This window comes from Arachis stenosperma, chromosome 9, assembly GCF_014773155.1.
Source record: "Arachis stenosperma cultivar V10309 chromosome 9, arast.V10309.gnm1.PFL2, whole genome shotgun sequence".
Taxonomy (NCBI): domain Eukaryota; kingdom Viridiplantae; phylum Streptophyta; class Magnoliopsida; order Fabales; family Fabaceae; genus Arachis; species Arachis stenosperma.
In genome coordinates, this window is record NC_080385.1 from 156565534 (window position 1) to 156591876 (window position 26343).

Consider the following 26343-nt stretch of genomic DNA (forward strand, 5'->3'; position numbering starts at 1 on the left):
ATTGGATGCCAGGGGTACACCACCTGATTGATTTTGCTCAGCCCGAGGTGTTTCCTAATATGTTGGAGGAACGTGTGTGTGACTGTGTATCAGACCGGAGGTGGGATCTCAATCGAATTGCAGTAGTCCTAGGCGACGATTGAATTCTCGTTTTTAGGTCGACGAAAACACCTAAATCAGAGATGGGAGAAGATATTCTAGCATGGCTGTTGACATCAGACGGTGCATTTTCTATCAAGTCAGCTTGCTCTCTTTACCTAAGCCCTTCAGTTAACTCTAAAGCTAAGCTATTTTCGAAGATTTGGAAGCTTGAAGCTCCCCAAAGGCTGCGTACTTTTTGCTGGCTTGTTGCAAATGAGGTGCTATTAACAAATGAGATTAGAGTCAAAAGAAATATGGCCCAGGATGGATCTTGTGTTAGTTGTGGTGAGGCAACCGAATCGATGCTCCATGTGATCCGAGACTGCAGAGTCGCGAGACAAACATGGATGAGCATTGATGCCAGATTGAGATTTGGTAACTTTTTCAACACCCTCTCCTCCCTTGGTTGTTGGAGAATTTATCATCCCAATCCCTCTTCAAAGGGGTTCACTGGCCCCTCCTTTTTGTATGCACAATGAATGCACTCTGGCTTCGTCGAAATAAGGTGATCTTTGATAGCGATGAGGCCGTAGCAGAGAATAGAATTTATTTTTTGGCTTTTCACTTAGCGAAGGATTACTCTTTGGCACAGCTCGAGCTTGCTCAGAGCAGGAAAAAGATTTGCTATTTCATTGAAAGACAGATCAAATGGAAGCCACCAGATCACCTGTTTATTAAGCTCAACTCGGATGGCTCTGTGTTAGATGGAGGAAGAGTAGCTTGTGGTGGGATCCTAAGGGACTCTGATGGAAGATTTATAGCTTGCTTTAGTGCGAATTTGGATGGCGGAATAGTGACGACAACAGAGCTTTGGAGAATTTTACTAGGCCTGGAGCTAGCTCTGAATATTGGTTGCTCTCATCTGATTATTGAAGCGGACTCCCTTGTTGCAGTGAAGCTTTGTCTCCAGGAGGATATTGACTTACATGCTACTAGATCTTTAGTCTTGGCTATCAGAAACAGATGCAGCAGGCTTACTAGCTGGAATATTCATCACCAATTTCGGGAAGCAAATACTTGTGCTGATAGGTTGGCTCACTTTGGTCATAGTCTTTCATCTGGCTATCATATTTTTTTCAATCTGCCTTCTTGTATTTCCTTAGCTTTTCATGCTGATTCTATAGGTATTGCTCTTCCTAGAGTAGTCTCTATTTAGTTTTCTTGTTTTTTTGGACGTTTCTGCCCCCGATGATCATCAAAAAAATATTAATAAAAATTAATTATGGATAATATTATTCCAAATTTTATTATTTAACTTAATTGGATTTAGTTCATAAAAAAATTTGGATGAATAACATTATTCTAATATTATACGTATATTTTTTTTGTCAGTTAAGTTAGTCTAATATTAATAAAAATTATTCTCATCACTCTTATTTATCCATTTACCTAATTTTTATTATTTAAGTTGGTTAGACTTAATTAAAAAAAATATATGTGTAATATTTTTAAATTTTTATATAATTGGAGTTTAATTTGGACAAGTGACTTTGAGTTCTCTAGTAAAAAAATATTTAAGTGATATGCATGAGATCCTATATTAAAATCTCATTGTTGGTAACAGAACCAATAATAAATAAAAAATAAAGTGATAATTAGATCTTCGAAGATGTGTTAATCTTGGACTAATTAGTTCTTGAAGACAAAAAGTATCAGTTAGACTCTTTAAGATAATAAATGGTGGATATGCATGTCCTTCTGTCAATCAATAATACAGAATGAAATGAAATTGTCTATATATTTTATTATTTACAGTGGTATATGTCTTGTTACTATCAATGAGTATTAAAACGATGTAATTTTAGATAGTGAAACATTTATTATCTTTTGAGTTTTCATATATCTTTTTATCAACGACTCTCTTTCTATTATAAATTCTATCAAAACAAGTGAAGTTTCACTCCAAAAATTGTTATCTACATAACTATTTTTCATAGATAGACACGTCAGAGTAATTAACAGTACATATAAACATCACGTTAAATTTTAGTTGATGAATTGATAAAAAGACATCATGTGTCCATAGTTTGTTATCCTAAAAGACCAATTGATACTTTTTTCTTTAAGACTAATTAGTCAAGACCTAATGATCACTTTACTCATAAATAAATAAACAACAAAGATGGGCTACTTTTGAAAAAAGTAATCCATAAATAATATTCTAAAATTCTTGGGGGGGACGGATTTTTTTTATTTATAAACAAAATAAATATTTTATTTACCAATATGTATACTGTTGAGTGTACCTATATTTTTACACGGCCTTACATAGGTTAAAAAACAATTGAACATAGAGTTCGGATACGAGATGTGTTACAAGTAAAAAAAAATAATGCGAATATGTTTAACTGGATTAGATTCAATTAAGTCGTTAATTTTAATTATATCCATCTAAATTTTAAATTCAAGATTTTATGATTTTAAAATATTTAAATAAAAAAATTCCTTGGGGGGACACATGGAAGAAAATATTTTCCTTGAATCATGAACTTTGCAATGGATTGTTTGGACCTGGATTTTCTTCACTACTTGCAACCTATTCTGATATGTTGTAGCAGCTGCATTGTGTCCTGTTATATGTTTAATCCAGCTGCTAATCAATCTTCACTAGTTCTCTTGCTTGTTAAGGATTATAATCAAACATGCATTCAAGGGACACAGATTGGGACACCATTTCTTGGAGAAACATCCTTCTCATCTTTGAATTAAGATAAGACCACTGATGCCTTGCCTTGTTCTTGGGAATGCTAGAAAGTAGAATCCAGAAACCACTTCATTTCAAGGTAGCATGGAGTGTTTCTTAACAAATTATACATCAAAAACATCTTCGTTTATTTAAATTACAAAGAAAATATAAATCAATTAAAATTCATCTAAGATATTTTCTAGAATAATGTTACAATTCTTCTAACCCATGGATAGGAATCACCTCTCTTTAACCTTAACAAAATATTGCAATAATTTTCACAAATAACCTCGGCTCTATACTGCACTATTCATTCATCATTAAATCACTAAACTTTAGTATTTGAGGTTGGTTACAGGGCCTTTAAACCAATGCCTACCACTGATTATCCAGTAAGAAACCACTAAAATTAGCAAACATCCAACGGCCACAGGTGTGTAGTTAAGTGTCTTTATGGTTATTGGGTAGGAAACAGGCAGTGAGAAGAGTACTGAGATTGTCAAAACCCATAGAACTGCAACCCAGCCCACAACGAGCCCAAAACGGCCCAAATTGAAAGGCCCAGGCACAAAGTACTTTGCTGCCAGTGTCACCCTGAAGAATATTGGGAGTGCATATGCTATGTAGAGACCAATTGTTGCTATGGACACCATGGCCTGAAATGCTACCATACTCCCCAAAGACTGCAATACACAGAAATCACACTTTGTTATAAAAAGACATAAAATCAATTAAAAATAGGCCAATTCTCCCATGCCTTTAACTTTGGTGCCCAAATTGCCAAAGTTGCTTTTTGTAGTAAGTTTTAAATATTAAAAAATTATTTACTTTTATATTTTTTAATTTAAATATTAATTTTTATCTCTTTTTAATAAGTTAGGCAAGTGTATATAGGCACCATAGCATACACCTTAAAAATAATACCAGGTAACAGAATTCAATACATACCGTTAGGGCCATGCAAAATGCTATAACAACAGAAAGCCAAACTGCATTTATAGGGACATCCTGCTTATTAACTTTATGCCACAATGATGAAAATGGCATGGCCCCATCTCTTGAGAAAGCAAAAGTCATCCTACAAAAATTTCATGCATTGTAATTTGTAAATTTGCAAGTAGCTAATGAATTAAACACTAATCCCAAACGCATGGGTTAGTTAGTTACCTTGAGTTGCTGGTAACTGAACTCATACCACAGAAAAATATGGCAATAGCAATAATCACCAAGCACATAATACCCCCAAATCCATGGCCATATCTTTTCTTGAATGCCATATAAAATATTTGAGCAATGGCATATCCACCAGCATCATTGTCTTCACTCAACAGGTAAGGGATGTTAGTAACTGCAAAAGTAATTCCTAGTATGTAACCAAATCCAACAATAATGGATATTGCAACAGCCGTGATAATTCCTTTTGGTCCATTTTCATCAGCATTTTTGGTTTCCTCTGTCTGAAAATTGAAAAAATAAGTGTAAACAAGAAATGATCTTAGTCCTAAACTCTTAATCACAGTGGAAAATCAAGAGCAAATTAGAACTGAAATGTTTTAAGAGGAAGTATATTCATTGTAAATAGTAGAAAAGATTTACCATATGAGCTGATGCATCATATCCAGTTAGTGTATATTGAGCCATCAGAAGTCCCAGCAAAAATATATAGGGTTTGCTACTGATTCCAGCACCATTATCAGCATTGAAATGAGTGAAAACAAACTTGGCACTAGCTCTTTCCGTTGCAACAGTTGGAATCAGAATCATAAGCACAAAAACACCTGCAAATTTTTAGCCATTCCAAATTAGAGACTCAAAACTGAGAAATGAACTTAGAACTAATCAATTCATTCAAAAATTAAATAAAGATCAAATAGGTATGTCCTTGTTCTATACCTAAAATGTTCCAGAAAGCGGCCAATTGTCCTAAAAATGATAACAATGAGATAGGAAGGCTGTTTATGATGCCATGGAGGAGCAAAATTCCCCCATGGATAGCAATAACTACATATTTAGATGCTTCATATCCTCCACCATTTTTGCCACCAGTACTAAGGAGTACAATAACCTGAATCAGTTGTGCTAGTGAGAAATCTACGCTTGTTGTCACTGCCCACTGACCAGCAATATTGAACCTGCAGCAAATGTAAGAGTGCAATTAACTAGTGATTATACTTATATGATATTATGCAGATTAAGCATTAAACCTCGTTTTCAAGTGTATGGCATGAGGGAAAGTTACAAAATTAGATATTTACATATTGTAAAGAAGGGATGTTATAGAATCAATAGAATGGTGGTTAAATGCAGTAGATTTCAAAACTACAGTTAAAAATTGGGTAATAAAGAAAACAGGGAAATTAAAGCTGCAGAAATTTCATTTGACTATAACTGAACATGATAATATGAATATATGATTATGATTGTACTACTGAATAGTTATATGGCTTAAATGTACTCCAAATTGATTCAGCAGTGATACAGAAGTAGAACTTGAAAATTGAACATAGAAAATCTTGAGTATCTTCTTCTCTAATAGAATATCATGATAGTGTCATCAAATTGCAAAACAAAGAAACAAGCAGCTTCCTTTGAATTTAATTACATGAACACATGAAGGATACTAGTTGCAAATAAAAATAAAGAAAGCATATAATATAAAGGGAAAGAAGGGGAAAAGGTTGACTTACCAACCAGTGATCCAAGAAGCAAAGGGTGCCCATGATGGACCAGCAAGCTTAGCACTCCAATAGTAGAGACCACCAGAAGTTGGATACGATGAACAAATCTCAGCCATTGATAGAGCAACAAACATGGTGAAAGCACCAGCAATAAGCCAGCCGTAGACCAATGAAACAGGTCCACCATAGTTCAAGCCAGTGTTGTAAAGTGTGGTTACTCCAGTTAGAATCGATATAATTGCAAACGAGAATGCAAAATTCGAAATCGCCCTGCAAACTCAATCATTATTAATCAGAAGCAAAATAAAATTGAAGAGCAAATGATATGAGATGAGCCAAAACACTTACGAGAGGTCACGCTTGAGCTCTTGCTTGTAACCGAGCTCTTGAAGACGGGCAAGTCCAGAATCAAGCGGAACACTACCGTCACCGCCGCCTCCGCCATTATCGGGAGCCACGTGTGACGGGAGTGTCATGCTTTTGTTGCCGATAGAGTTAAAGGGACATGCAAATTAATAAGAAAAGAAAGGGTGCATATAAAATTATAAATTCTCCCTCTTTTTGTGAGGATCCTTTAGCTTTGGATCTATTGTTGACTAAGCTGCATTCCACGTTGTTAATTATTACATAATTGTTTATAAGTATGAAATCAAAACCCGGGTCTGATAGGGCCCACTCACACACTATACTTCAATCACACGCGTTGACCAAAAACAAGTTGCTTGTCCGCTCTGTATATGTGTTTCGATTCGAATGTGCAGCAAGTTGGGTGGTAGAGAAAGAAGGCGAATAATAATGCGACTAATACATTTTTTTAGTTCGAGTCCCTCACACGTATTAACTACTAGAGTTAGTTATCCAGCCTTCTGGTATTATAATGTTGTAAGTTGTAACTGATTAGAGAGTAGATGTGCTGCCTGTATGTAAGTTAAGATGATGTGCACCAACTAAATTAATTCGTTTCATTTGTTTAATAAGGCATCTGATTTTTTTTTAAATATATTTTTATAAATTACTTCATACAATTGACTTTTTAATTGATATATTGAAATCAGATGATGGTTATGATGATGTGGGTTGTGGACGGCCGGTGGATGTTAATAACTTTCACATTGACAAAAAACACCATTGCTGACTTGCTGTGAACATGTGACAAATAACAAAAGAAATGGCCGGAGAAAAAAAGATCAAAGACAACACACAATATAATATGATGATAACATATTCCCAACAACCACAATGGCAGCCACAAGTTGACCCATAGGCCATAGCAGCAAATGGTACAATATATAAATATTTTTTTTACTCACGAACATTTAAGTCTTCAAAAATTAAAAAATACATTACTTTTTCAAAATTTGGACACATCAATTTCTTTAACCTAATAAAAAATAAAATATGATTTCTTTTTCAAAGACTTAAATTTAAGCGAATCAAAAGATCAAAGACTTATTTGTACTTTTCTCTCGTTCTTTAAATTGTTTCCATCCTCTCTAATTAATTGGCAGTATTGAAGTATTGATATGCGTAATACATTCTGGCAGTATTGCTAAGTAACATGGGATGAGAACCAGCCTAGCCGACCCCGACAGGATTCTTGCGTCTCAATTGACTTTCTTTTCCCCTTAGCTCCTTTCTCTAACAAAACTCCAATTTACTATTTAATTTCCAAAATTATGGACAATGATGGAAGAGTTAGTTTAACAAAATTGTCTCTAAATCAAATCCACGAGTTCCCATCACACACGACATTTCTTAGAGCCTAAAATAATATTAGACTGAAATTAACTGAAGAACCAAATTGACAAAAAAAATCTCCATCATTTAAGAAAAAAAAAACTGACAAAATTTTTAGACGTAATTATGAGTCATTTATCAACATATATCTCAAATTAAGAGAGGCGAATATAAAATTTTGCTAAGTAAAGTGAACAAACAATAAATATGGGGCTACATCACTAGTTTTTATTACTTTCAGAGGGACAATACACAACTTCTTTGTTTACAATGTCCATGTATTGGAAATGAATAAAATTTAGTTTTTTATATTGGATATTGGGCCTGTGAACCAACGGCGACCACTAATGATCCAATAAGAAACAATAATAATAATCAAACATCCAATAGCAACAGGGGTATAGTTAAGTGTCTCAATGGTTATTGGGTAAGAAACAGGCAGTGAGAAAAGTACTGAGATTGTGACAACCCAAAGAACTGCAACCCAGCCCACAATGAGCCCAAAAGGGCCCAAATTGAAAGGCCCAGGATCAAAGTACTTTGCTGCAAGTGTCACCCTGAAGAATATTGGAAGTGCATATGCTATGTAGAGACCAATTGTTGCTATGGACACCATGGCCTGAAATGCCACCATGCTCCCAAGAGACTGCATAACGGTCAAAATTTAGTTTAGAAATGTGGCATCATAACATTTACACTAAGATATAATTAAATTGAAGGTATAAACTCAACTGCAGTTAACTTCATGTAAAGTTAATAACAAATTTGATTAAATTGTCATCTAACAGCTCTCAGAATACATACCGTCAGTGCCATACAGAATGATATAAAAACAGAAAGCCAAACTGCATTGATAGGGACCTCTTGCTTGTTAACCTTTCGCCACAAGGAAGACAATGGCATGGCCTCATCTCTTGAAAAAGCATAAGCCATCCTTCATTAACAGCTAAAGATATTAATTAAATATCTCTCAAAGTGCTCTGATGAATTAATTATAAGTAACTTCAAACTAGCAATATTAACATAAATGATACAGAACAAGAGAATGTATTTGCTCTTAGAGCACACAAGAAATTTTAGTAATATTCTAAGGCATGGTTGGTTACCTTGAGTTGCTGGTCACTGAACTCATACCACAAAAAAATATAGCTACAGCAACAATGATCAAGCAGATAATCCCTCCAATACTATGACCATATCTGTCCTTGAATGCCATATAAAATATTTGAGCAATGGCATATCCACCAGCATCATTGTCTTTACTTAACAGGTAAGGGATGTTAGTAACTGCAAAGGTAATTCCTAATATGTAGCAGAATCCAAGAACAATAGATATTCCCACAGCACTGATAATTCCTTTTGGTCCATTTTTATCAGCTTCCTTGGTTTCTTCTGTCTAAAAATTAAGCTAAATTCTTCAATAACTTGACTGAAATTATGTTACAAAGGAAAAGTAGAAATGAAGAGAAAAGATTTACCATATGAGCTGATGCATCATATCCAGATAGAGAATACTGAGCCATAAGAAGTCCCACCAGAAATATGTAGGGACTGCTACTGATTCCGGCACCATTATCAGTATTGAAATGAGTGAAAACAAACTTAACACTAGCCCTTTGTGTTGCAACAATCGGAATCAGAATCATAAGCACAAAAACACCTGAAAACTTTGCCATTTCAAATCTCCAATTAGACTCTCAAAATGCTCTAATTTTCCCATGTGAAATGAACTTAGAAAAGATAAACATAAATAAAAAAGGATAAGTGTTCAAACCTAGAGCATTCCAAATAGAAGCAAATTGTCCAAAGAATGATAGCACTGAGATAGGAAGGGTGTTCAATATACCGTGGAGGAGCAAAATTCCACCATGGATAGCAATAACTACATACTTAGATGCTTCATATCCACCTCCATTTTTTCCACCAGTGCTAAGCAAAACAATGACCTGAATCAGTTGTGCTAATGAGAAATCTACACTTGTTGTCACTGCCCACTGGAGATTCAAAGAAGCAAAAAAGTTAGAGCTTCAAATTAATTAGAAATCTTCATCCCACACTAGGATGTTGAAATTCTTGTCTAGAATACTCTAATTCTCAAGAATACCTGACCAATAATATTAAACCTGCATTGAAAAACAAACCAGACAGAACACATGTTAGAGAAATTAACAACAGTTGGAAAGGTTCATCAAAGAAAAACAATTCAAAATGAAGGAATTGGTTACAATACCAGCCAGTGATCCAAGAAGCAAAAGGTGCCCAAGTTGGGCCAGCAAGCTTAGCACTCCAATAGTAGAGACCACCAGAAGTTGGATAAGCTGAACAAATCTCAGCCATTGATAAAGCAACAAACATGGTGAAAAAACCAGCAATAAGCCAGCCGTAGACCATTGAAAAAGGTCCACCATGGTTCAAGCCAGTGTTGTAAAGTGTGGTTACTCCGGTCAGAATCGATATAATAGAAAACGAGAATGCAAAATTTGAGATAGCCCTGCAAAATAGTGTATGCTTGAGCGTGCAATAAATATAAAGACTGAACTATAAATTTGTGATCTCATTTTAGTAAATCACAACCTTCTTTTGCCTGAAGTCTGAATTCAAAACATACTTTTTTTTCTTTTATTTGTTAGTTAGAATTCGAAGGAGAAGCAAGGTAAATGAAAGAAAAGAATGGAGAGGACTTAACGAAAGATCACGCTTGAGCTCTTGCTTGTAACCAAGTTCATGAAGACGTGCATGGCCTGAATCAAGAGAAGAAGAAGCGTCGACCACCACATTTGTTTGAAGTGTCATGTTGAATACAAGACTCCACCAGTTAAGAGCTTGGTTCAACAAATTAAGCAACCAACAGAGAAGCAAATGAATAGTCAAAGTTATAGTATCTGTTTTACTCAAATTTTGTTAATGTTTAAAAGATGGAAGAGTATAGGTGAACAATGAAAATATTAAATAATGTAAATAATAGATATATTGGATGTTTATTTTACTAGTGTATGGATGTGTATTTTAATATTAAAATTTAGAAGGTTAATTTAAAGGTGTGGTGTGTTTTTATTTGATTGGTGGTTGTTCATATTGTTTAATAAAATCATTGTCTCCTAGTATTCTCCTTAAAAGAAAACGTGTGTATCTCAATATCGCAATTATATCATCAATAATAATTTAAAAGGATTTAAAGTAATAAATAAAAAAATGCAACGTGCTAGAGGCAGAGTAAATTGTAGAATTAAAATAAATAGAAAATTAAAGAAAAGATGAAGAAAGAAGCATAAATTTAAAAGAGAAGAACAAATAAAAGAAGAGAAATTTTATTAATAAAAACAGGAATGAAATAAATTATAAGTGTTTGAGTTAAGAGAAATGATTTAAAATTTCGAATTTTACTATGTGGTGCCAGGGAGTTGAAAACGTTTTGGGTTTCTAAGTATTTTTTTAAAAAATACAATATGTTCCTAAAATTTTATTTATAGACTAACTCAATGTCAGCTAATAATTACTTTTTATATACCACGAAAAATTTAAATTACTCCATAATTATTTTCGCACTTCTTACTTGATGTGAAATTTAAAAATCAAATAAATAACTAAATTATCATATGACCTAATTTAATTAAAATAAATATAAATATTATATATAGAGACATCATTTTTTTATATAATTTTTTTATAAAAATTATATTTTGTCTAACAGTATGGTTTTGTGATTGATAAAAACTCCATGTTGATTTAATACGAAGTTGATATTTTTTTTTTCATGCGAAGATTTTTTGTTTTCATTATGTAAGTCTAATATTAATCATTGGATGCTAATTTTCTCCCATCCAATTTTTGTCGTGATTATATAAATATCTACGCTGACCCTCCATAATTAACACAAAAATACTCTCACTACTTTTCAAATGGATATTCTCACTCCAATTTTAATAATGTCATTTTATTTTTACGAATTAATACTATATACAATCTAAAAGAAATCATGTGGAGTGACATTATGAAAAAGAGAGTAAAATTATAATTTCTCCTATTTCATGTGTACGATGTACGAAGTGTAAAACTTAAGGTAACATAATGTATCATTCTATTGTAACCGTACCGTATATATAATGAAGAAATGGTTATAGTTAACTAGCTATAATTCGAATGACATATAATTCAAATGACATAGTTTCTTCATATTCATTTATTTAAAAATGATGGGTTCGAGTTTTTTTATCATTGATTAAAATAAAAAAAAAGAAAGTGGTTGTATGTCACATATCACAAACAGCTAAGTCTGAGAGACAAAGAACACGTGCACGTATCCATTTTTTCCACCATAAAAACAATGAAAAGAGACATCATCATATCTTATCCATTAATAATGCAATTCCTTCAACTCCGGACATACAGAGACCTAAGCTTGTTTTGGTGGACCACGTCTCCGTTTTCTTAGTTACATCCCCTTCTCTTTTTGTTTTTGATTTAAACTCTCAGTATTTTGGTAATCAAGATTTGGGCGTGAATAGAAAGAAAACTCCAAACTATGACAATTCCCAATTACATTGTCAAATTATCAGCACAAAATGTTGACAAAAACAAAAATCAACAAAGAAAAATTCAACACTTTGACCAAAGCAGATTTTCTTAGTATGATCTTCAAAGTTTTTTGTACAAATATCAGAGGCTGATATCAGCTTCTGACATAAAAATAAAATGGCAAGAGACATTATTATATTTAAGTCACCAAATAATAAATATGATGAATACAATATATTTTTTTTTCCATACAACTCACACACACTCTAAGACACTCTACTTAAAGGTTTTTCATTGACTCCATTGAAACTAAAACCTCAAAATGTGGTTTATATTTTATCAGATGAATTGGACAAAATTCACTCACACACACAACTTCAGTTTTCTATATTGGTTAAAGGGCCTTTAAACCAATGGCAAGCACTGATGATCCAATAAGAACCTATAAGAATAATCAAACATCCAAGAGCAATAGGGGTGTAGTTAAGTGTCTCAATGGTTATTGGGTAGGAAACAGGCAGTGAGAAGAGTACTGAGATTAACACAACCCAGATAACTGCAATCCAGCCCACAATGACCCCATAACGGCCCAAGTTGAAAGGCCCAGGCTGAAAATGCTTTGCTGGCAATGTCACCTTGAAGAATATTGGAAGTGCATATGCTACATAGAGACTAATCACTGCTATGGACACTGTGGCCTGAAATGCTACCATGCTTCCAAGAGACTGCATTACAAAGAACAGATTTCAGTTACAAATAGCATTAGCTAAGATGAATTTAGTTAGCAGTTAGTTATAATTCTGTTATTTAGTTTCTACTTTCTGTTAGCACAAGATCCAGATAACTAAATAATTTTTCTTAGTAAAACATAAAATACATACTGTTAGTGCCATGCAAAATGAAATCAAAACAGAAAGCCAAACAGCATTTATAGGAACCTCCTCCTTATTAACTTGATGCCACAATGATGACAAGGGCATGGCCCCATCTCTTGAGAAAGCATAAGCCATCCTGTACATTATTTAAATATAAGCAACTAGAGAGATTATAAAGCCTCTAATATGCAAATACCAAATGGATAGTACCAAATTTCAGGTACATTTACCTTGAGTTGCTGGTAATTGAACCCATACCACAGAAAAATATAGCAATAGCAACAATAACCAAGCACATAATACCCCCAAATCCACTGCCATATCTTTTCTTGAATGACATATAAAATATTTGAGCAATGGCATATCCACCAGCATCATTGTCTTGACTCAATAGGTAAGGGATATCAGTAACTGCAAAGGTAATGCCTAGTATGTAACAGAATCCAACAACAATAGATATTCCAACTGAGCTGATAATTCCTTTTGGTCCGTTTATATCAGATCTCTTAGTTTCCTCTGTCTGAAAATCCAAGTTTTTAATAAAAAGAAAAATCTTAGTCCAATAATTTAATCATTCAATTCAACCAGTCCAAGGCAACATATACTATGAGAATAGGCAAGAAAAAAAAAATAGTGAAAAAGTTCACCATATGAGCTGATGCATCATAGCCAGCTAGGGTAAAGTGACTCATAAGAAGTCCCAGAACAAATATGTAAGGTTTGCTGTTGATTCCAGCCCCATTATCTGTATTGAACTCAGTGAAAACAAACTTGACACTTGCCCTCTCCGTTGCAACAGATGGGATTAGAATAATAAGCACAAAAACACCTGAGAGTTTGTCAAATTCCAATTAAATATTCAAAGTCTTCTCCCCTTAAACTACTGACAAAGAAAATTCAAATAGGAAATTTCTTCCTACCTACAACATTCCAAATAGCACCCAAGTGTGCCAAGAGTGATAAGATTGAGATAGGGAGGCTGTTTATTACACCATGTATGACCAAAATTCCACCATGGATAGCAATAACTACATATTTAGATGCCACATATCCACCACCATTTTTGCCACCAGTACTAAGCAGAATGATAACCTGAAGCAGTTGTGCTAGTGAGAAGTTTATACTTGTTGTCCCTGCCCACTGCAAATGAATAGAAATTCAAAACTTAAGAGATTCAAATGGGTTATCAAAAACCTTCAACTTACACAACTTTGACTCTGCAGTAAAAGTTGAAGGATGATGAAATACTAAAGTATGTGATTTTTCAAGAATACCTGGCCAATAATATTGAACCTGCATGGGAAACCAATATTATGTTACATGTAAAGATTGTTACAAATAAAAAAAAGATGAGTTGGATACAATACCAGCCAGTGATCCAAGAGGCAAAGGGTGCCCATTGAGGGCCAGCAAGCTTGGCGCTCCAAAAGTAGAGACCACCAGAAGTTGGATATGCTGAACAAATCTCAGCCATTGATAGAGCAACAAGCATGGTGAAGATAGTAACTACCAACCAGCCATACACCATCGAAACTGGGCCACCATAGTTTAAACCAGTGTTGTAAAGGGTGCTTATACAAGTAAGCACTGATATAATAGAAAATGTAAGTGCAAAATTTGAGATGACCCTGCACATTGGATGAAATAAGGAATCAAAATATGCTATTTTTGGGTTTGAATTGCAAACTACTTAGCAAATGAAAGGTGATAAAGGAGAGAACTTAACGAGAGTTCACGCTTGAGCTCTTGCTTGTAGCCGAGTTCATGAAGACGGACAAGCCCAGAATCAAGAGGAGCAGTTTCATTATCAAATGGAATTGTCATCTTTTCACTCTTTAGCTTTGCTTGCAGTTGCACTAAGCAGACAAACAGAGAAGCAGTGTCTTAAGGACTCGCCGTTTGATTTATCCCAGAATAAATAACGTTCCAAGTTGTCGTTTCATGCTCAATTTTCATCCATTTTTTTTTGTCGTATCCTCTTTACTGATAGAAACTCACGTACAAATTTTTTTATTTAAAATTGATATTTAAAAATTATTAAATAATTTAATAAATTTAAATAAATAGATTTTCAATAATTTTTAACTTTACATCATATAAGAATTTATTATTTTTAAAATATTTTGTGCAGCGGTAAACAAATATTTTAAGTCGAAGATTGTTAAGGGACAGTAATTTTTATGATTTGTAGTCATCAATTAACTATTAATAATATTTTTAATGATGTGAAATTTCATCAAATAATGTAAGGTTATTTATTTCTCTTTTGCTAATTATATGTGGCCAGAATCTAATAAAATTACTATAAGTCATTGAAAAGCTGTTGGTAGGGGGTGTGCATGGCCCGATCCAGCCCGAAGACCCGACCCGACCCCGAATACTTTAGAGGCTATTTTGGTGTGATTTCATTGGGTTTAGGGTCGGGTAAGGGTCTCAAAAATAGACCAGTCATTATTTCGGGTCGAGTCCGGGCCATGGCTCGGGTCACTCGAAGTCGGCCCGGTGGCCCAGTCATCATCATACACAATTAATATTTTGTGTTATCAATGATGGATGATGGCTATTCTTATGTAGAATTTCAGTATTGTAAACTTTAATATTTTGTGTTTTTAGTTATTATAAAACTATAAGTTAATGTTTTATGTTTAAAATGCATAAGATTTTAGACTAATGCACAATATTGTGCTATTTATATTGATTTAAATATTTGGTGTTATTATACAATATTAGTATTGATTATAGTTATGCTTTAATTTTAGAGAAGAGTTGATTCTTGTTATATTTTTCTAAATAAATTTTACCATAGATTGGAGTTTTGAAAATTTGGATATTTTCACATGCTAGCTTATAAGAAGGTATCAAGGTAATGTAATGTTAACGGCCCAGTTTTTATCCAGTTTTCACCCGTTTTTATCCGGTATAATCGTAGCCCGAAAGTGTATAGATTTCATTGGGTCTAGAACTAAGTTCGGATCTAATAAATAGGTCCAGTATATATTTTGAGTCGAATCTGAGTCATATCAAACCCAATTTCACCCGACCATACACACCCCTAACTGTCGGTACGAAAATCAACTGTCCAAAGTCAAATTCATTCTAAATTTAAAAATAAAAAATCATTAACTAATCTAAATCGGTAATTGATATTCTTCAACTTCATTCCGTACTATTTTTTGCCAGAATAAATAACGCTATAGCTTTTCCTTTATGGCTGACTTTCCCTACAATTTTTCTTGTACCATTCTTTAAAATATTTTGTGCAACCTTTACAAATGTTTCTTTTATTGTTAAAATGTAATGATTTTACTATAAATTTTTGTGATTTTTTGTAAATATCAAAAAATAATTTTAAAAATAACAAATTTTGAGATCAAATTTTGGTTTTATTTTTTGTATAAAATTTTTAAATAGTTAGCCATATATTCTCACAAAATTTTGGATGAATTATACAAGTGATTCGTAAATACATAAAGTTATTTACTACTTAAAAAAATTGAGAATATTTTTATCATTAATAGAATAATTTTATTATCAAATTACATGGTATTTTGAATTTAATTTTAATACACGATACTATTGTATAATTTCTTTTAGATGAATAATTATTTTTTATTAAGACGTTATGTAACGAGATGCACTCATATATTTATCCCCTGCATTGCAAAGTATCAGTAACTGTTGAAATAGAGAGAAAAAACAAAAAGTAGATGACGAGAGGGAATGAAGAATCCTATTGGTAACAGTTGATTTTTCACATTCAACAACAACCGAAGATTTTTATATTTATACACAGCTTCTAAACTTGATGAATTAGAGAGTTAGTTGCAACAAATGGCTAATAATAAGTTTCTACACTCTTTTAATTTCTAACTACCTTTTTACTTTTGGATGCTTTGCTAAGTCAGCTTCCATATTTTTCTAAATGCACTTACGTCAACCCTACATTTTTTGGGTGTAATTTTGATAACGTTATGCAATTAGATGCATGTATGAGTATTATTATACCAAAATTAATCGGTATAAAATAATTTTATATATACATCCAATTATATAACATCACATTATATTAACAGATTGAATGATCATTCAAAAAATAAATATAATTGTATAACTGTTTAAATTTTACACTTGCATTAAAATTAAAGGCATTTGATGATTTATCCAAATATTTTCTTTCAAGTCATTAGGAAGGTAGCTACGTCAAACTGTGCAGAGTATAAATTTGTAATCTTATTTTATTGGGAATAGTAAATTTATTCTATATTTATATATAAATATTTTAATATATATTTTCTTTTTTAATATATATTTTATAAAAATAGTTAATTTAGCGAACTATTTTTGTAAATCTTTTTTATTTGTTTGAATTTCAGGGAGAAGCAAGGCAATGAAAGAAAAGGAGGGAGACGACTCAACGAAAGATCAAGCTCTTTCTTGTAACCGAGTTCATGAAGAGTGAAGACGTGCATGCCCAGAATCAAGAGAAGAAAAAGCGTCGGTGGATCACATCTCACTTTTCTTATTTACATCCCCTTCTCCTTTTGTATTTTGATCTAAAGTCTTGGTATTTAGGTATTCAAAAGAAAAATCACAATTCTTAATTACAAGGTCAAATTATCAACCCAAAATGCTGACCATAAACAAATATCAACACTTAAACCAAAGCAGATTTTCTTAGTATGGTCTTGAGTGTTTTTTATATTAATATTAGATGCTGATATCAAATTCTGATATGCCAAGAGACATTATTATTATTATTATATATAAGTCACTAAATATAATGAACACAACTTCATTTATCTATATTGGTTAAAGGGCCTTTAAACCAATGGCGAGCACTGATGATCCAATAAGAAACTATAAGAATTACCAAACATCCAAGAGCAATAGGGGTATAGTTAAGTGTCTCAATAGTTATTGGGTAGGAAACAGGCAGTGAGAAGAGTACTGAGATTATGACAACCCAGATAACTGCAACCCAGCCCACAATGAGCCCATACCGGCCCAAGTTGAAAGGCCCAGGCTCAAAATGCTTTGCTGCCAATGTCACTCTGAAGAATATTGGAAGGGCATATGCTATATAGATACTAATCACTGCTATTGACACTGTGGCCTGAAATGCTACCATGCTTCCAAGAGACTGCAATAGAATTATAGTTGACAGTAGAGTTAGATACTTGCCAAGAACAGATTTCATACACTCACATAGCATTGTTTATGTAGAATTGGTTAGCTCACAGTTAGTGGTTAGTTACAATTCTGTTATTTAGTTTCTACTTTCGGTTAGCACAACACTTGTACTAGAGACTATAAACTGAATAGTGCTTATGAATCTCTAGCAGAGTTAGATAAATACTAGTTCCTCTACATTGTTGCCAAGGACAAATAAGAGAAGATGTAGTTTGAAGAGCATTTTGAAATTTAAAATATTTAATATTCCTTAACAAAATAAAAAAGCACATACCGTTAGAGCCATGCAAAATGAAATCAAAACAGAAAGCCAAACAGCATTTATAGGAACCTCCTCCTTATTAACTTGATGCCACAATGATGACAAGGGCATGGCCCCATCTCTTGAGAAAGCATAAGCCATCCTGTACATTATTTAAATATAAGCAACTAGAGAGATTATAAAGCCTCTAATATGCAAATGCCAAATGCACAGCACCAAATTTCAGGTACATTTACCTTGAGTTGCTGGTAACTGAACCCATACCACAGAAAAATATGGCAATAGCAATAATCACCAAGCACATAATACCCCCAAATCCATGGCCATATCTTTTCTTGAATGCCATATAAAATATTTGAGCAATGGCATATCCACCAGCATCATTGTCTTGACTCAATAGGTAAGGGATATCAGTAACTGCAAAGGTAATGCCTAATATGTAACCAAATCCAAAAACAATAGATATTCCAACTGAGCTGATAATTCCTTTTGGTCCATTTATATCAGATCTCTTGGTTTCCTCCGTCTGAAAATTGAAGTTTTCAATAAAAGAAAAATCTTAGTCCAATCCTTTAATCACTCAACCAGTCAAGTTAAATTTTAGAGATATTAGTGACTTAAATAGAGGTTAATTACTTCTGGATGTTGGCTACCACAATGTGTTAGTTTCTTGATAGTTACCATCCTATATGTAGTGTGTATCTCTAATGTAAATCTAAATCTCACCATTAACAAAATCCAATTCTAACTTTCTCAATTTTCCCTTTGTTTATCTGTCAGCATGGATTATAACAGTAAATGAATAGCACCAATATTTTTGAAGTTGAAAATCAACTTATATAAACTAATACTTAAATATTCACCATATGAGCTGATGCATCATACCCGGCTAGGGTATACTGACTCATAAGAAGTCCCAAAACAAATATGTAAGGTCTGCTATTGATTCCAACCCCATTATCTGTATTGAACTCGGTGAAAACAAACTTGGCACTCGCTTTTTTCGTTGCAACAGATGGGATCAGGATAATAAGCACAAAAACACCTGAAAGTTTTTCAAGTTCCAATTAGATATTCAAAATCTTTTCCCCTAAACTGAAAAAGAGAATTCAAATAGAACATTCTTCCTACCTACAACATTCCAAACAGTACCCAAGTTTGCCAAGAGTGATAAGATTGAGATAGGGAGGCTGTTTATTATACCATGTAGGAGCAAAATCCCACCATGGATAGCAATAACTACATATTTAGATGCCACATATCCACCACCATTTTTCCCACCAGTACTAAGGAGAATGATAACCTGAATCAGTTGTGCTAGTGAGAAGTCTATACTTGTTGTCCCTGCCCACTGCAAATGAAAAAAATTTCAAAACTTGGTCAAATGGGTCATCAAAAACCTTTAAAAATACTAGATTATGTGATTTTTCAAAAATACCTGGCCAATGATATTGAACCTGCATGGGAAACCAACATTGTGTTATATATACTCAGCAACTCATCATTTCTACTAGTGGAGAGGAATGAATTATGAATTGGCTCAATGTGCGACGAAGAATGAGTATGAAGAGAAATTTCATACCAGCCAGTGATCCAAGAGGCAAAGGGTGCCCATCGAGGACCAGCAAGCTTGGCACTCCAAAAGTAGAGACCACCAGAAGTTGGATATGCTGAACAAATCTCAGCCATTGATAGAGCAACAAGCATGGTGAAGATACAAACTACCAACCAGCCATACACCATCGAAACTGGACCACCATAGTTTAAACCGGTATTGTAAAGAGTACTTATACCAGTCAGCACGGATATAACAGAAAATGTAAGTGCAAAATTTGAGATGACCCTGCATGTATAAATTTAGGAATCAAAATAAAAAACCGTGAATCCAACCCAAAACAAAATGCAAGTACTAAAACAAAAACTTACCAAATTTTATTAGTCAAGACAATCAATCATGTTTAGGTATTGAGATTCTATAGTGATGTTAATCCATATACAAAAAATCAAAATTAAAAATATTGGTTAAAAGAAAAAGAACTTACCACTCAAAAGTAAAAAATAATAAAATTGTTTTGTGGAAATGAAGTAAAATCAAATTCATTCAGCACTAATTAAATTTAAACAACTTTTCTCAATATCAATTAAACAAAATTTAAACTAAAACTTCTCAAACAAGTAGTTTATTTATAAGTGAAGTGAGTTTCTAATAGTAGTATTTCAAAATATCCTATTCTTGGGATCTAAATAGCAAACTAGTTAGCAAATGAAAATGAAAGGTGAAAAAGGAGAGAACTTAACGAGAGATCACGCTTGAGCTCTTGCTTGTAGCCGAGTTCGTGAAGGCGGACAAGCCCAGAATCAAGAGAAGCAGCTTCACTATCAGATGGGATTGTCATCTTTTCAGTATTGCTGCTCTGTAGCTTTGCTTGCAGCAGTTACACTAGGCAGACAAACAGAGAAGCAGGGTCTTTAAGCACTCGCCGTTTGATCTTTGCCAGAATAAATAACGTTCAAGGTTGTCGTTTGTTGCTGACTTTCCCTCCATTTTTTGTCATATCTTTCTTTAAAATATTGTCCGGCCATTAACAAACATTTTATTTCGAGTCATTGGGAAGTTAGGTACGTCAAATTGTCAATAGTCAAATTAAAAAATCATGACTACTATAATTGATATTTTTTAACTTGAAAATCCATTTATACTTAATATGACAATTATATTATGTGTATATAAAAAAAGTAATTATTAAATTAATTATCTGTACAAGTTAAACAATATACGTATTTATATATAAACACATGACCATTGATTTTTGTAGTTATGATGACTCAAAACATTTAAGGTTGCTCTTTATAAAACTCTTGGGGACTTCGTAAATATGAACAGCGACTAATATGTATTTACAGATTTATCGGTGCTTTGCTCCTTGTTTATTCAATTATTTTTCTCTCACATTATGCTATTTTAAGGGAAAAATTAAACATGACAAATTAGTTTTGGACATTTAAACCTAACAACAATTACGTTTCACTAATAATCATTCAACCAACGATATATGATGTATAGAGTAGTGTTAGTATATGTACTGGAAACAAGTGACTGTAAAAACTAAGCATTATATAAAAAGGATAACGAACTTACAAGATATTTCTAATCCAATAAGAAGCTCAAAAGTTAAAACCAAAGAGATCGACATCCGCATATATATCTAACAGGATGATGCTAATGTCTATTATCTGCAACTAAAACTCAAACCCGTAAAATTTTTACACCCGGTGATCTTTCCAATCTCTTTACAGCAGTCAGTGTGTCCTGACATTTTGTGGTGCGCCTAACATGGGGCTTGAATCCCAGCTATTGCTTCGTGTATCTCCCTCCTGGTGAGGTGGGATATACAAAGTTACTGCCTGAAGCTCAGAGGACTGCACTCGCTGGCTGTCATTATTGGCGGAAGAGGGTCGAGCGGCATTATGAGATTCAGCCAACATCCGGAAATATGCATGAGGCCCCCACCCTGCATATGTGACAGTATCATATTATTCTTGAAAAATGAAATCAAGTAATCATTCATGAACAACACTTGTGTAAACAAGCCAAACGAAAAGCCATCTATGCTTCAAGACACCTGAATAACAGGGCCGAGGATCTTAGTCCTTAGACAATTAGACAAAAGATTGGCCGCATAAACAAAGACGCTAATCCATTGCTTAAATCGAAAGAAAACATCAAGTGACAAATTTTCACTCAGCTCCAACAAATTTACGTGGCAACAGTTCTGCAAAATATATTATTTACTAATCTAATAATAGTTTTGTTAATATTTATAGAAGCTTAAATCATATTAGGAACAGCATCAAATCATATGATCATAGAATATATAGGACACAGAACATGTTAAACATTCTTTTTTTGCAACACATACTAAACTTGCAGTATAAGATGTTAGATGTGACAGATTTTGCAACACATACTAGAAAGGATAACAATTCATAGTCATACCATCAGTGTCATATGGTGGTGGGAAGAATTGCAAGTAACAAAAGGAAGCAATTACACTCCCTGCATAGCAAAAGTCTGCATAAGAAACTTTACCAAAAGATTTACTTAAATGTTAATAATAAATTTAACTTTAAATAACAAACCTATTAGGCCTCCAGCAAACACATCTTGCCAATGATGCCAATAATCATCAACACGAGAGACAGCAACCATAGATGCCATGAGGATTGGAAAGAAAACAAGACAGAGCTTTGCAATGTGACCGCTACGATCAAACGCCCTAACTTTTCCAGATAGATACCAAGACAGATAAACAAGACCAGCAAAGGACCCTGGATAAAACATAAAATAATTAAAAAAAATAAAAGCAAAAAAGGAGACTTTATTTTCTTATATTGTTGTCATTCATGTAGGAAGTAGTAAATTACAAAACAAGAACAGAATAACACATTCTTGAGATGGACCACCACACAAAAAATGCCAACTCTACGGGAAGCCTTTTTTTCAAAAATCACAAGGTTGATAAACTAACTATTCTAATACCACCAAAACCTCAACCTTTTGCGTAAGTATATTATTCTTAAATAGGGTTCAAAGATTCTCGTATCCTTATTCTTTTTAACCAAACTCATCCATGAACAATTTCTGACTTTGTAGTTATACTAAAGATTTTTGAATTAGAAAAAAGAATATATTAGAAGAGAATGTAATTCTAATTTAAGATCGTCAAAGGCTACATACAGGAGGTATGTCCACTTGGGAAGCTTTTGTGCCCTTCCTTGATAACACTTTTATCTCCAGTACACATAACATCAGTTGTTACTTGATCATACACCTGATATGTCATGCACCAATGTCATTTTTATTCAGCAATGAAATACAAAGTGCAACATTAAAGGGAATAAAACAGGCTCAGTAGTTGATGTTGAAAACCCACCCCTTTTCCATTAGGAAAACAACGCCAGAAGAAATCTGGCCGTGGTCGTCCAACACCATCTTTGATAGCATCAGTTATCACAGCAGTAATGAGGACTGCATATAGAAGGCCTGGTGTGCATTTTACAATATGTTCGTGTATCAGTGATCTGCAAACAGGAAGGATAACAAATAACAAAAAACTTTTACAAGGTTCAGAGACGTACCCAATATAGCATGGTGAAAGTCATAAACATCCTTTCTAATGAAATAGTAAATAAGAAAGATGACCAGCGGCAACAATATTGCAATGATCTGCTCAGAAAGTACACAGTCAAGAGATTATATCTTGAATGTTGATCAAACCAATGGGTAATATAGCTTTAATATCTGTATAGGTGTAAATTTCTTTTAAGACCATTCTTGGAAATACAACATACCGGAACTGCCCAAAAGGGAATAGTATTATCTTTCAATGGGTAGCTAAGGTCTGTCATCATATCCCGTCCAACAAAACGATGGAATGGCTCTATTATATTCAAGACAGCATCAATGATCACAAGAAGCAAAAGAATAAACCAGTCATGCATATGTATTCTTGCCACACTAGTTCCATGTGATCTGATAGTGTGTGTACCCAATTGAATTTCTGGCATTTCTCTGCTTCCAATGAGAAAATAGGAAGAAGGAATTAAGGTACCATAAAATTTAAGGAAATTTACCAAAAGCAAAATCAGAAAGGAGAACAAAACAAACACACTGTTACAAATCATGTGAAACTGACAAAACAGAACACTAGCGGGATAGATCCTATTAATTCAGTAGATAGGATTGGGGAACAGTCTTCACCCAAGAAGAAAGAAAATTCACAATCCAGAACTATGTAGTTTGGCGTCTGAATGATTTTTCTCCACTTTTTCCCAAGCCCAATTTTGTACACAAAGACACCTCAAATTCTTAGAGTGACAAGTTTTTTAGAGTAATAAACCTGAATGTATAGTTCCATTTTTTCGGTTTTTATTTATTTAATGTTGTGCCTCATATTGATCTCGAGCAAACATGTAATCACTACCATTGTCAATTTGTCATTACCATTGAACCACAGTATATTGTTATGCATATGATTTCGTTGATATATTTTTCATGCTTAGATTGGTAAGAGAAATGGAAAAGAATGTAAGGACTTTTAGACTACAGGTTCCAAAAAAGGAGGAGCAAAAAGAAGATGGAATGAGGGTAGGTAGGAATGTGTTATATAAAACACTTTAACAGGTAGGTAGGAATGTAGGTTCACGGTTCAATTTGGGGTTGAATTGCAATCAACGAAAGCAGCATTCAAATTAATCATATTCACGGGTAAGATATTGACTTTAATAAAATCAAGACAATTTATTATTGACCTATCCCAAAACGATGTGACAGTCGCAAGCTCTGAGTTCTCTTAAACCTCCTCAGGGGAATGCAAAACCTTTAGACATCTAATTAGCCAAGAATGAGTCAACACACGATTTCTTAGCACCAGAAATATATAATTACATATACACCTATATAAAATCCAAAATTATCTAGATCGCACGGTTAATTCCAGCCACAGAATTCATAATGATCACGGTGTAAGTTTTCTGTGCCCTAGCTATTGAGCAGGCACCGGTATCATCAAGTTAATAACTATATGCAGTGCGTATAATCTTCAAAAAGTAATCATAAAGAAAAAAGGAGAGTTTTCTTCCTTTTGCTAGCTCAAACTCATTCATCGGTCGAACAGGTAAAGAAAAACGAGAATTGTCTCAAGGAGTTCCACAGCTGGAAAAAGAAAATAAAAATAAAAGAAGATCACATCCAACTCTGAATCTCTGATAAGTAAAATCATCAATTGAGAAGAGTGTTTCAGCAATCAGCACACAAATCCAACCGTTAATATTCTGTGGAAGCGGTTTTCACGGGAAACAAGAGCATTTTCGAGGAGGAGTCAACTTAAGCTATCAAATATCACACAAGTCGCGCTTAACAGAAAATTAAGAAGCAAAAGCGTGAAAAACCGAGACACAAAAGTGAAACGTGCAACGAACAAAGAGGAATCACAATGCGAAGAGATTGAGAGAAAGTAACTGACCTGCAGATTCAGATGCACGTGTTCGAGATTCGAGGCTAAGCAGAAGGAAAGAATGATATGAAAATGCGTGGGAGAGAATGCGCGTTTGTGGTGATGTAGGAGAAAGGAAATTCAAAAAAGGCGGAAGCAGCAGAAACAATGGAGAAGGCGCGTGGAGTTGTTGAACAACGCAAAGCGGTTTCGCGATATTCTATCTTTTGTATTCTCCTCAATTATTAGGAATTTGCTTCCTTCATGATTTCGGGTCAGTTATTCTATTTTCTACTTATGAAAGGGAAATAGGGAATTTGAACTTCATAATTGCTGATTAGAATTGTTACGACTTACGAGTAATCTTCTTCGGTTCTTCCTATGTCACCTTTTATTTGTTTTTCGTTATTTACAACTAATTATTTGCTCTCTACTCAAACTCCCTATAGAACACCGAAAAAAAAATGAAAGAGGGGAGAAGAAAAAAAAGGAACAGCAACCGACACGGTCACACAGACAGAGTGGCGAGAGAACCTTCGGCATAGAAAGAAGCCAATGGTGTAATAATAAATAAATTTGAATAATTTGATTTTTTTTTTCTTTCGTTTGGAAAGGTAAAATACAATACAATTGTTAAAATTACTATTATTGCGTTCACAAATCATAACTACTCAAGGCAAGAGTGGATATTTTCTATATGCACTTTAACTTCGTAATCGTATCTCAACCCCGCTTTGCCCCTTTTCCTTTTTGGCTTTTGCTTTTTCTTATTTGGATTTAGTCAGTTATCCATTCAAACTCTATCAACTCGTTTGCAACTGCAAGGGGTTTAATTCAGATCCCCTTTTTCATTAATGAAATTTTGACTAATTTCAGTTTATATGTGAAATATATTGTTTAATTCTCAGAACCTAGCGGACTTTATTTTAGCTATAGACATTTCTTATTGATTTTTTTATTAAATGGGTGGGTGGTTATTGCTTACTACTCCAGCAACCTTTTGATTGCTAAGAAGAGGTGACAACTGATTTGCATATGATTATTTCCTCAGGCATACACCTCAAATAATATATAAAATAAAATACATACTGTCAAGGAAAAGTCTCCTTTCTTTCCCCTATGATTCATGATTTATTTAATGTTTAGCTGAATACCATAGTGAATAGTACTTGCTGTAATAAGATTATATAATAATATAATATAGTACATAACCTAGAGGCTCAAGTAATAAGTTTATTCTAAAATTAGTAGAAGATTATAGGAG

The 26343-nt window shown here is 33.6% G+C and overlaps 5 protein-coding genes across 7 annotated transcripts; all 5 read right to left on the reverse strand.

The window, feature by feature from the left end:
• Window positions 1-2995: 2995 nt before the first annotated feature.
• Window positions 2996-6130, reverse strand: LOC130948240 (amino-acid permease BAT1 homolog). Its single transcript, XM_057876951.1, has 7 exons — window positions 5854-6130; window positions 5515-5775; window positions 4721-4959; window positions 4424-4605; window positions 3995-4284; window positions 3776-3905; window positions 2996-3510 (listed from the first exon to the last, which is right to left on the reverse strand). The coding sequence occupies exons 1-7, from the start codon at window positions 5979-5981 to the stop codon at window positions 3163-3165; spliced, it is 1578 nt and encodes a 525-aa protein (XP_057732934.1). The 5' UTR covers window positions 5982-6130; the 3' UTR covers window positions 2996-3162.
• A 1318-nt stretch (window positions 6131-7448) lies between these two features.
• LOC130948241 (amino-acid permease BAT1 homolog) lies at window positions 7449-10101 on the reverse strand. The gene is made up of 8 exons (XM_057876952.1): window positions 9929-10101; window positions 9473-9733; window positions 9347-9365; window positions 9017-9236; window positions 8721-8902; window positions 8349-8638; window positions 8047-8176; window positions 7449-7888 (listed from the first exon to the last, which is right to left on the reverse strand). The coding sequence occupies exons 1-8, from the start codon at window positions 10033-10035 to the stop codon at window positions 7541-7543; spliced, it is 1557 nt and encodes a 518-aa protein (XP_057732935.1). The 5' UTR covers window positions 10036-10101; the 3' UTR covers window positions 7449-7540.
• A 2033-nt stretch (window positions 10102-12134) lies between these two features.
• LOC130948243 (amino-acid permease BAT1 homolog) lies at window positions 12135-14534 on the reverse strand. Its single transcript, XM_057876953.1, has 8 exons — window positions 14359-14534; window positions 14000-14260; window positions 13907-13925; window positions 13553-13772; window positions 13280-13461; window positions 12863-13152; window positions 12639-12768; window positions 12135-12482 (listed from the first exon to the last, which is right to left on the reverse strand). The coding sequence occupies exons 1-8, from the start codon at window positions 14454-14456 to the stop codon at window positions 12135-12137; spliced, it is 1548 nt and encodes a 515-aa protein (XP_057732936.1). The 5' UTR covers window positions 14457-14534.
• Window positions 14535-17010: 2476 nt separating this feature from the next.
• On the reverse strand, window positions 17011-20621 carry LOC130948244 (amino-acid permease BAT1 homolog). Its single transcript, XM_057876954.1, has 8 exons — window positions 20383-20621; window positions 19667-19927; window positions 19523-19541; window positions 19216-19435; window positions 18948-19129; window positions 18321-18610; window positions 18097-18226; window positions 17011-17772 (listed from the first exon to the last, which is right to left on the reverse strand). Exons 1-8 carry the CDS (start codon window positions 20478-20480, stop codon window positions 17425-17427), a joined length of 1548 nt encoding a protein of 515 aa, XP_057732937.1. The 5' UTR covers window positions 20481-20621; the 3' UTR covers window positions 17011-17424.
• A 557-nt stretch (window positions 20622-21178) lies between these two features.
• On the reverse strand, window positions 21179-25613 carry LOC130950518 (lipid phosphate phosphatase 2-like). Of its 3 annotated transcripts, none has more exons than XM_057879040.1 (9): window positions 25110-25613; window positions 24397-24799; window positions 23437-23656; window positions 23224-23311; window positions 23019-23128; window positions 22823-22916; window positions 22225-22413; window positions 22082-22141; window positions 21179-21596 (listed from the first exon to the last, which is right to left on the reverse strand). In XM_057879040.1, the coding sequence occupies exons 3-9, from the start codon at window positions 23650-23652 to the stop codon at window positions 21385-21387; spliced, it is 969 nt and encodes a 322-aa protein (XP_057735023.1). In that variant the 5' UTR covers window positions 23653-23656; window positions 24397-24799; window positions 25110-25613; the 3' UTR covers window positions 21179-21384. The 3 variants fall into 3 exon arrangements, with proteins under 3 accessions (XP_057735023.1, XP_057735022.1, XP_057735021.1); XM_057879039.1 differs by having other exon boundaries at window positions 24909-25613; XM_057879038.1 differs by lacking the exon at window positions 24397-24799 and having other exon boundaries at window positions 25110-25612.
• Window positions 25614-26343: the final 730 nt, after the last annotated feature.

Bases quoted from the DNA above. Each gene is read 5' to 3' on its own strand.
- LOC130948240 (XM_057876951.1), bottom strand. From the start codon at position 5,981: ATGACACTCCCGTCACACGTGGCTCCCGATAATGGCGGAGGCGGCGGT. The intron at 4,285-4,423 runs GTAAATCTTTTC...TTCAATTTTCAG, and splicing joins ATGATGCATCAGCTCATATG to ACAGAGGAAACCAAAAATGC. The intron at 3,906-3,994 runs GTAACTAACTAA...AAATTTTTGTAG, and splicing joins TCAGTTACCAGCAACTCAAG to GATGACTTTTGCTTTCTCAA.
- LOC130948241 (XM_057876952.1), bottom strand. From the start codon at position 10,035: ATGACACTTCAAACAAATGTGGTGGTCGACGCTTCTTCTTCTCTTGAT. The intron at 8,177-8,348 runs GTAACCAACCAT...CTGTTAATGAAG, and splicing joins TCAGTGACCAGCAACTCAAG to GATGGCTTATGCTTTTTCAA. The intron at 7,889-8,046 runs GTATGTATTCTG...ACCGTTATGCAG, and splicing joins CATTCTGTATGGCACTGACG to TCTCTTGGGAGCATGGTGGC.
- LOC130948243 (XM_057876953.1), bottom strand. From the start codon at position 14,456: ATGACAATTCCATTTGATAATGAAACTGCTCCTCTTGATTCTGGGCTT. The intron at 13,153-13,279 runs GTGAACTTTTTC...TTGGATTTTCAG, and splicing joins ATGATGCATCAGCTCATATG to ACAGAGGAAACTAAGAGATC. The intron at 12,769-12,862 runs GTAAATGTACCT...AATAATGTACAG, and splicing joins TCAATTACCAGCAACTCAAG to GATGGCTTATGCTTTCTCAA.
- LOC130948244 (XM_057876954.1), bottom strand. From the start codon at position 20,480: ATGACAATCCCATCTGATAGTGAAGCTGCTTCTCTTGATTCTGGGCTT. The intron at 19,130-19,215 runs GTAGGAAGAATG...AAAAACTTTCAG, and splicing joins TACTGTTTGGAATGTTGTAG to GTGTTTTTGTGCTTATTATC. The intron at 18,227-18,320 runs GTAAATGTACCT...AATAATGTACAG, and splicing joins TCAGTTACCAGCAACTCAAG to GATGGCTTATGCTTTCTCAA.
- LOC130950518 (XM_057879040.1), bottom strand. From the start codon at position 23,652: ATGCCAGAAATTCAATTGGGTACACACACTATCAGATCACATGGAACT. The intron at 22,917-23,018 runs GTGGGTTTTCAA...ATGACATATCAG, and splicing joins GTTTTCCTAATGGAAAAGGG to GTGTATGATCAAGTAACAAC. The intron at 21,597-22,081 runs GTATGACTATGA...TCACATATGCAG, and splicing joins ACCACCATATGACACTGATG to GGTGGGGGCCTCATGCATAT.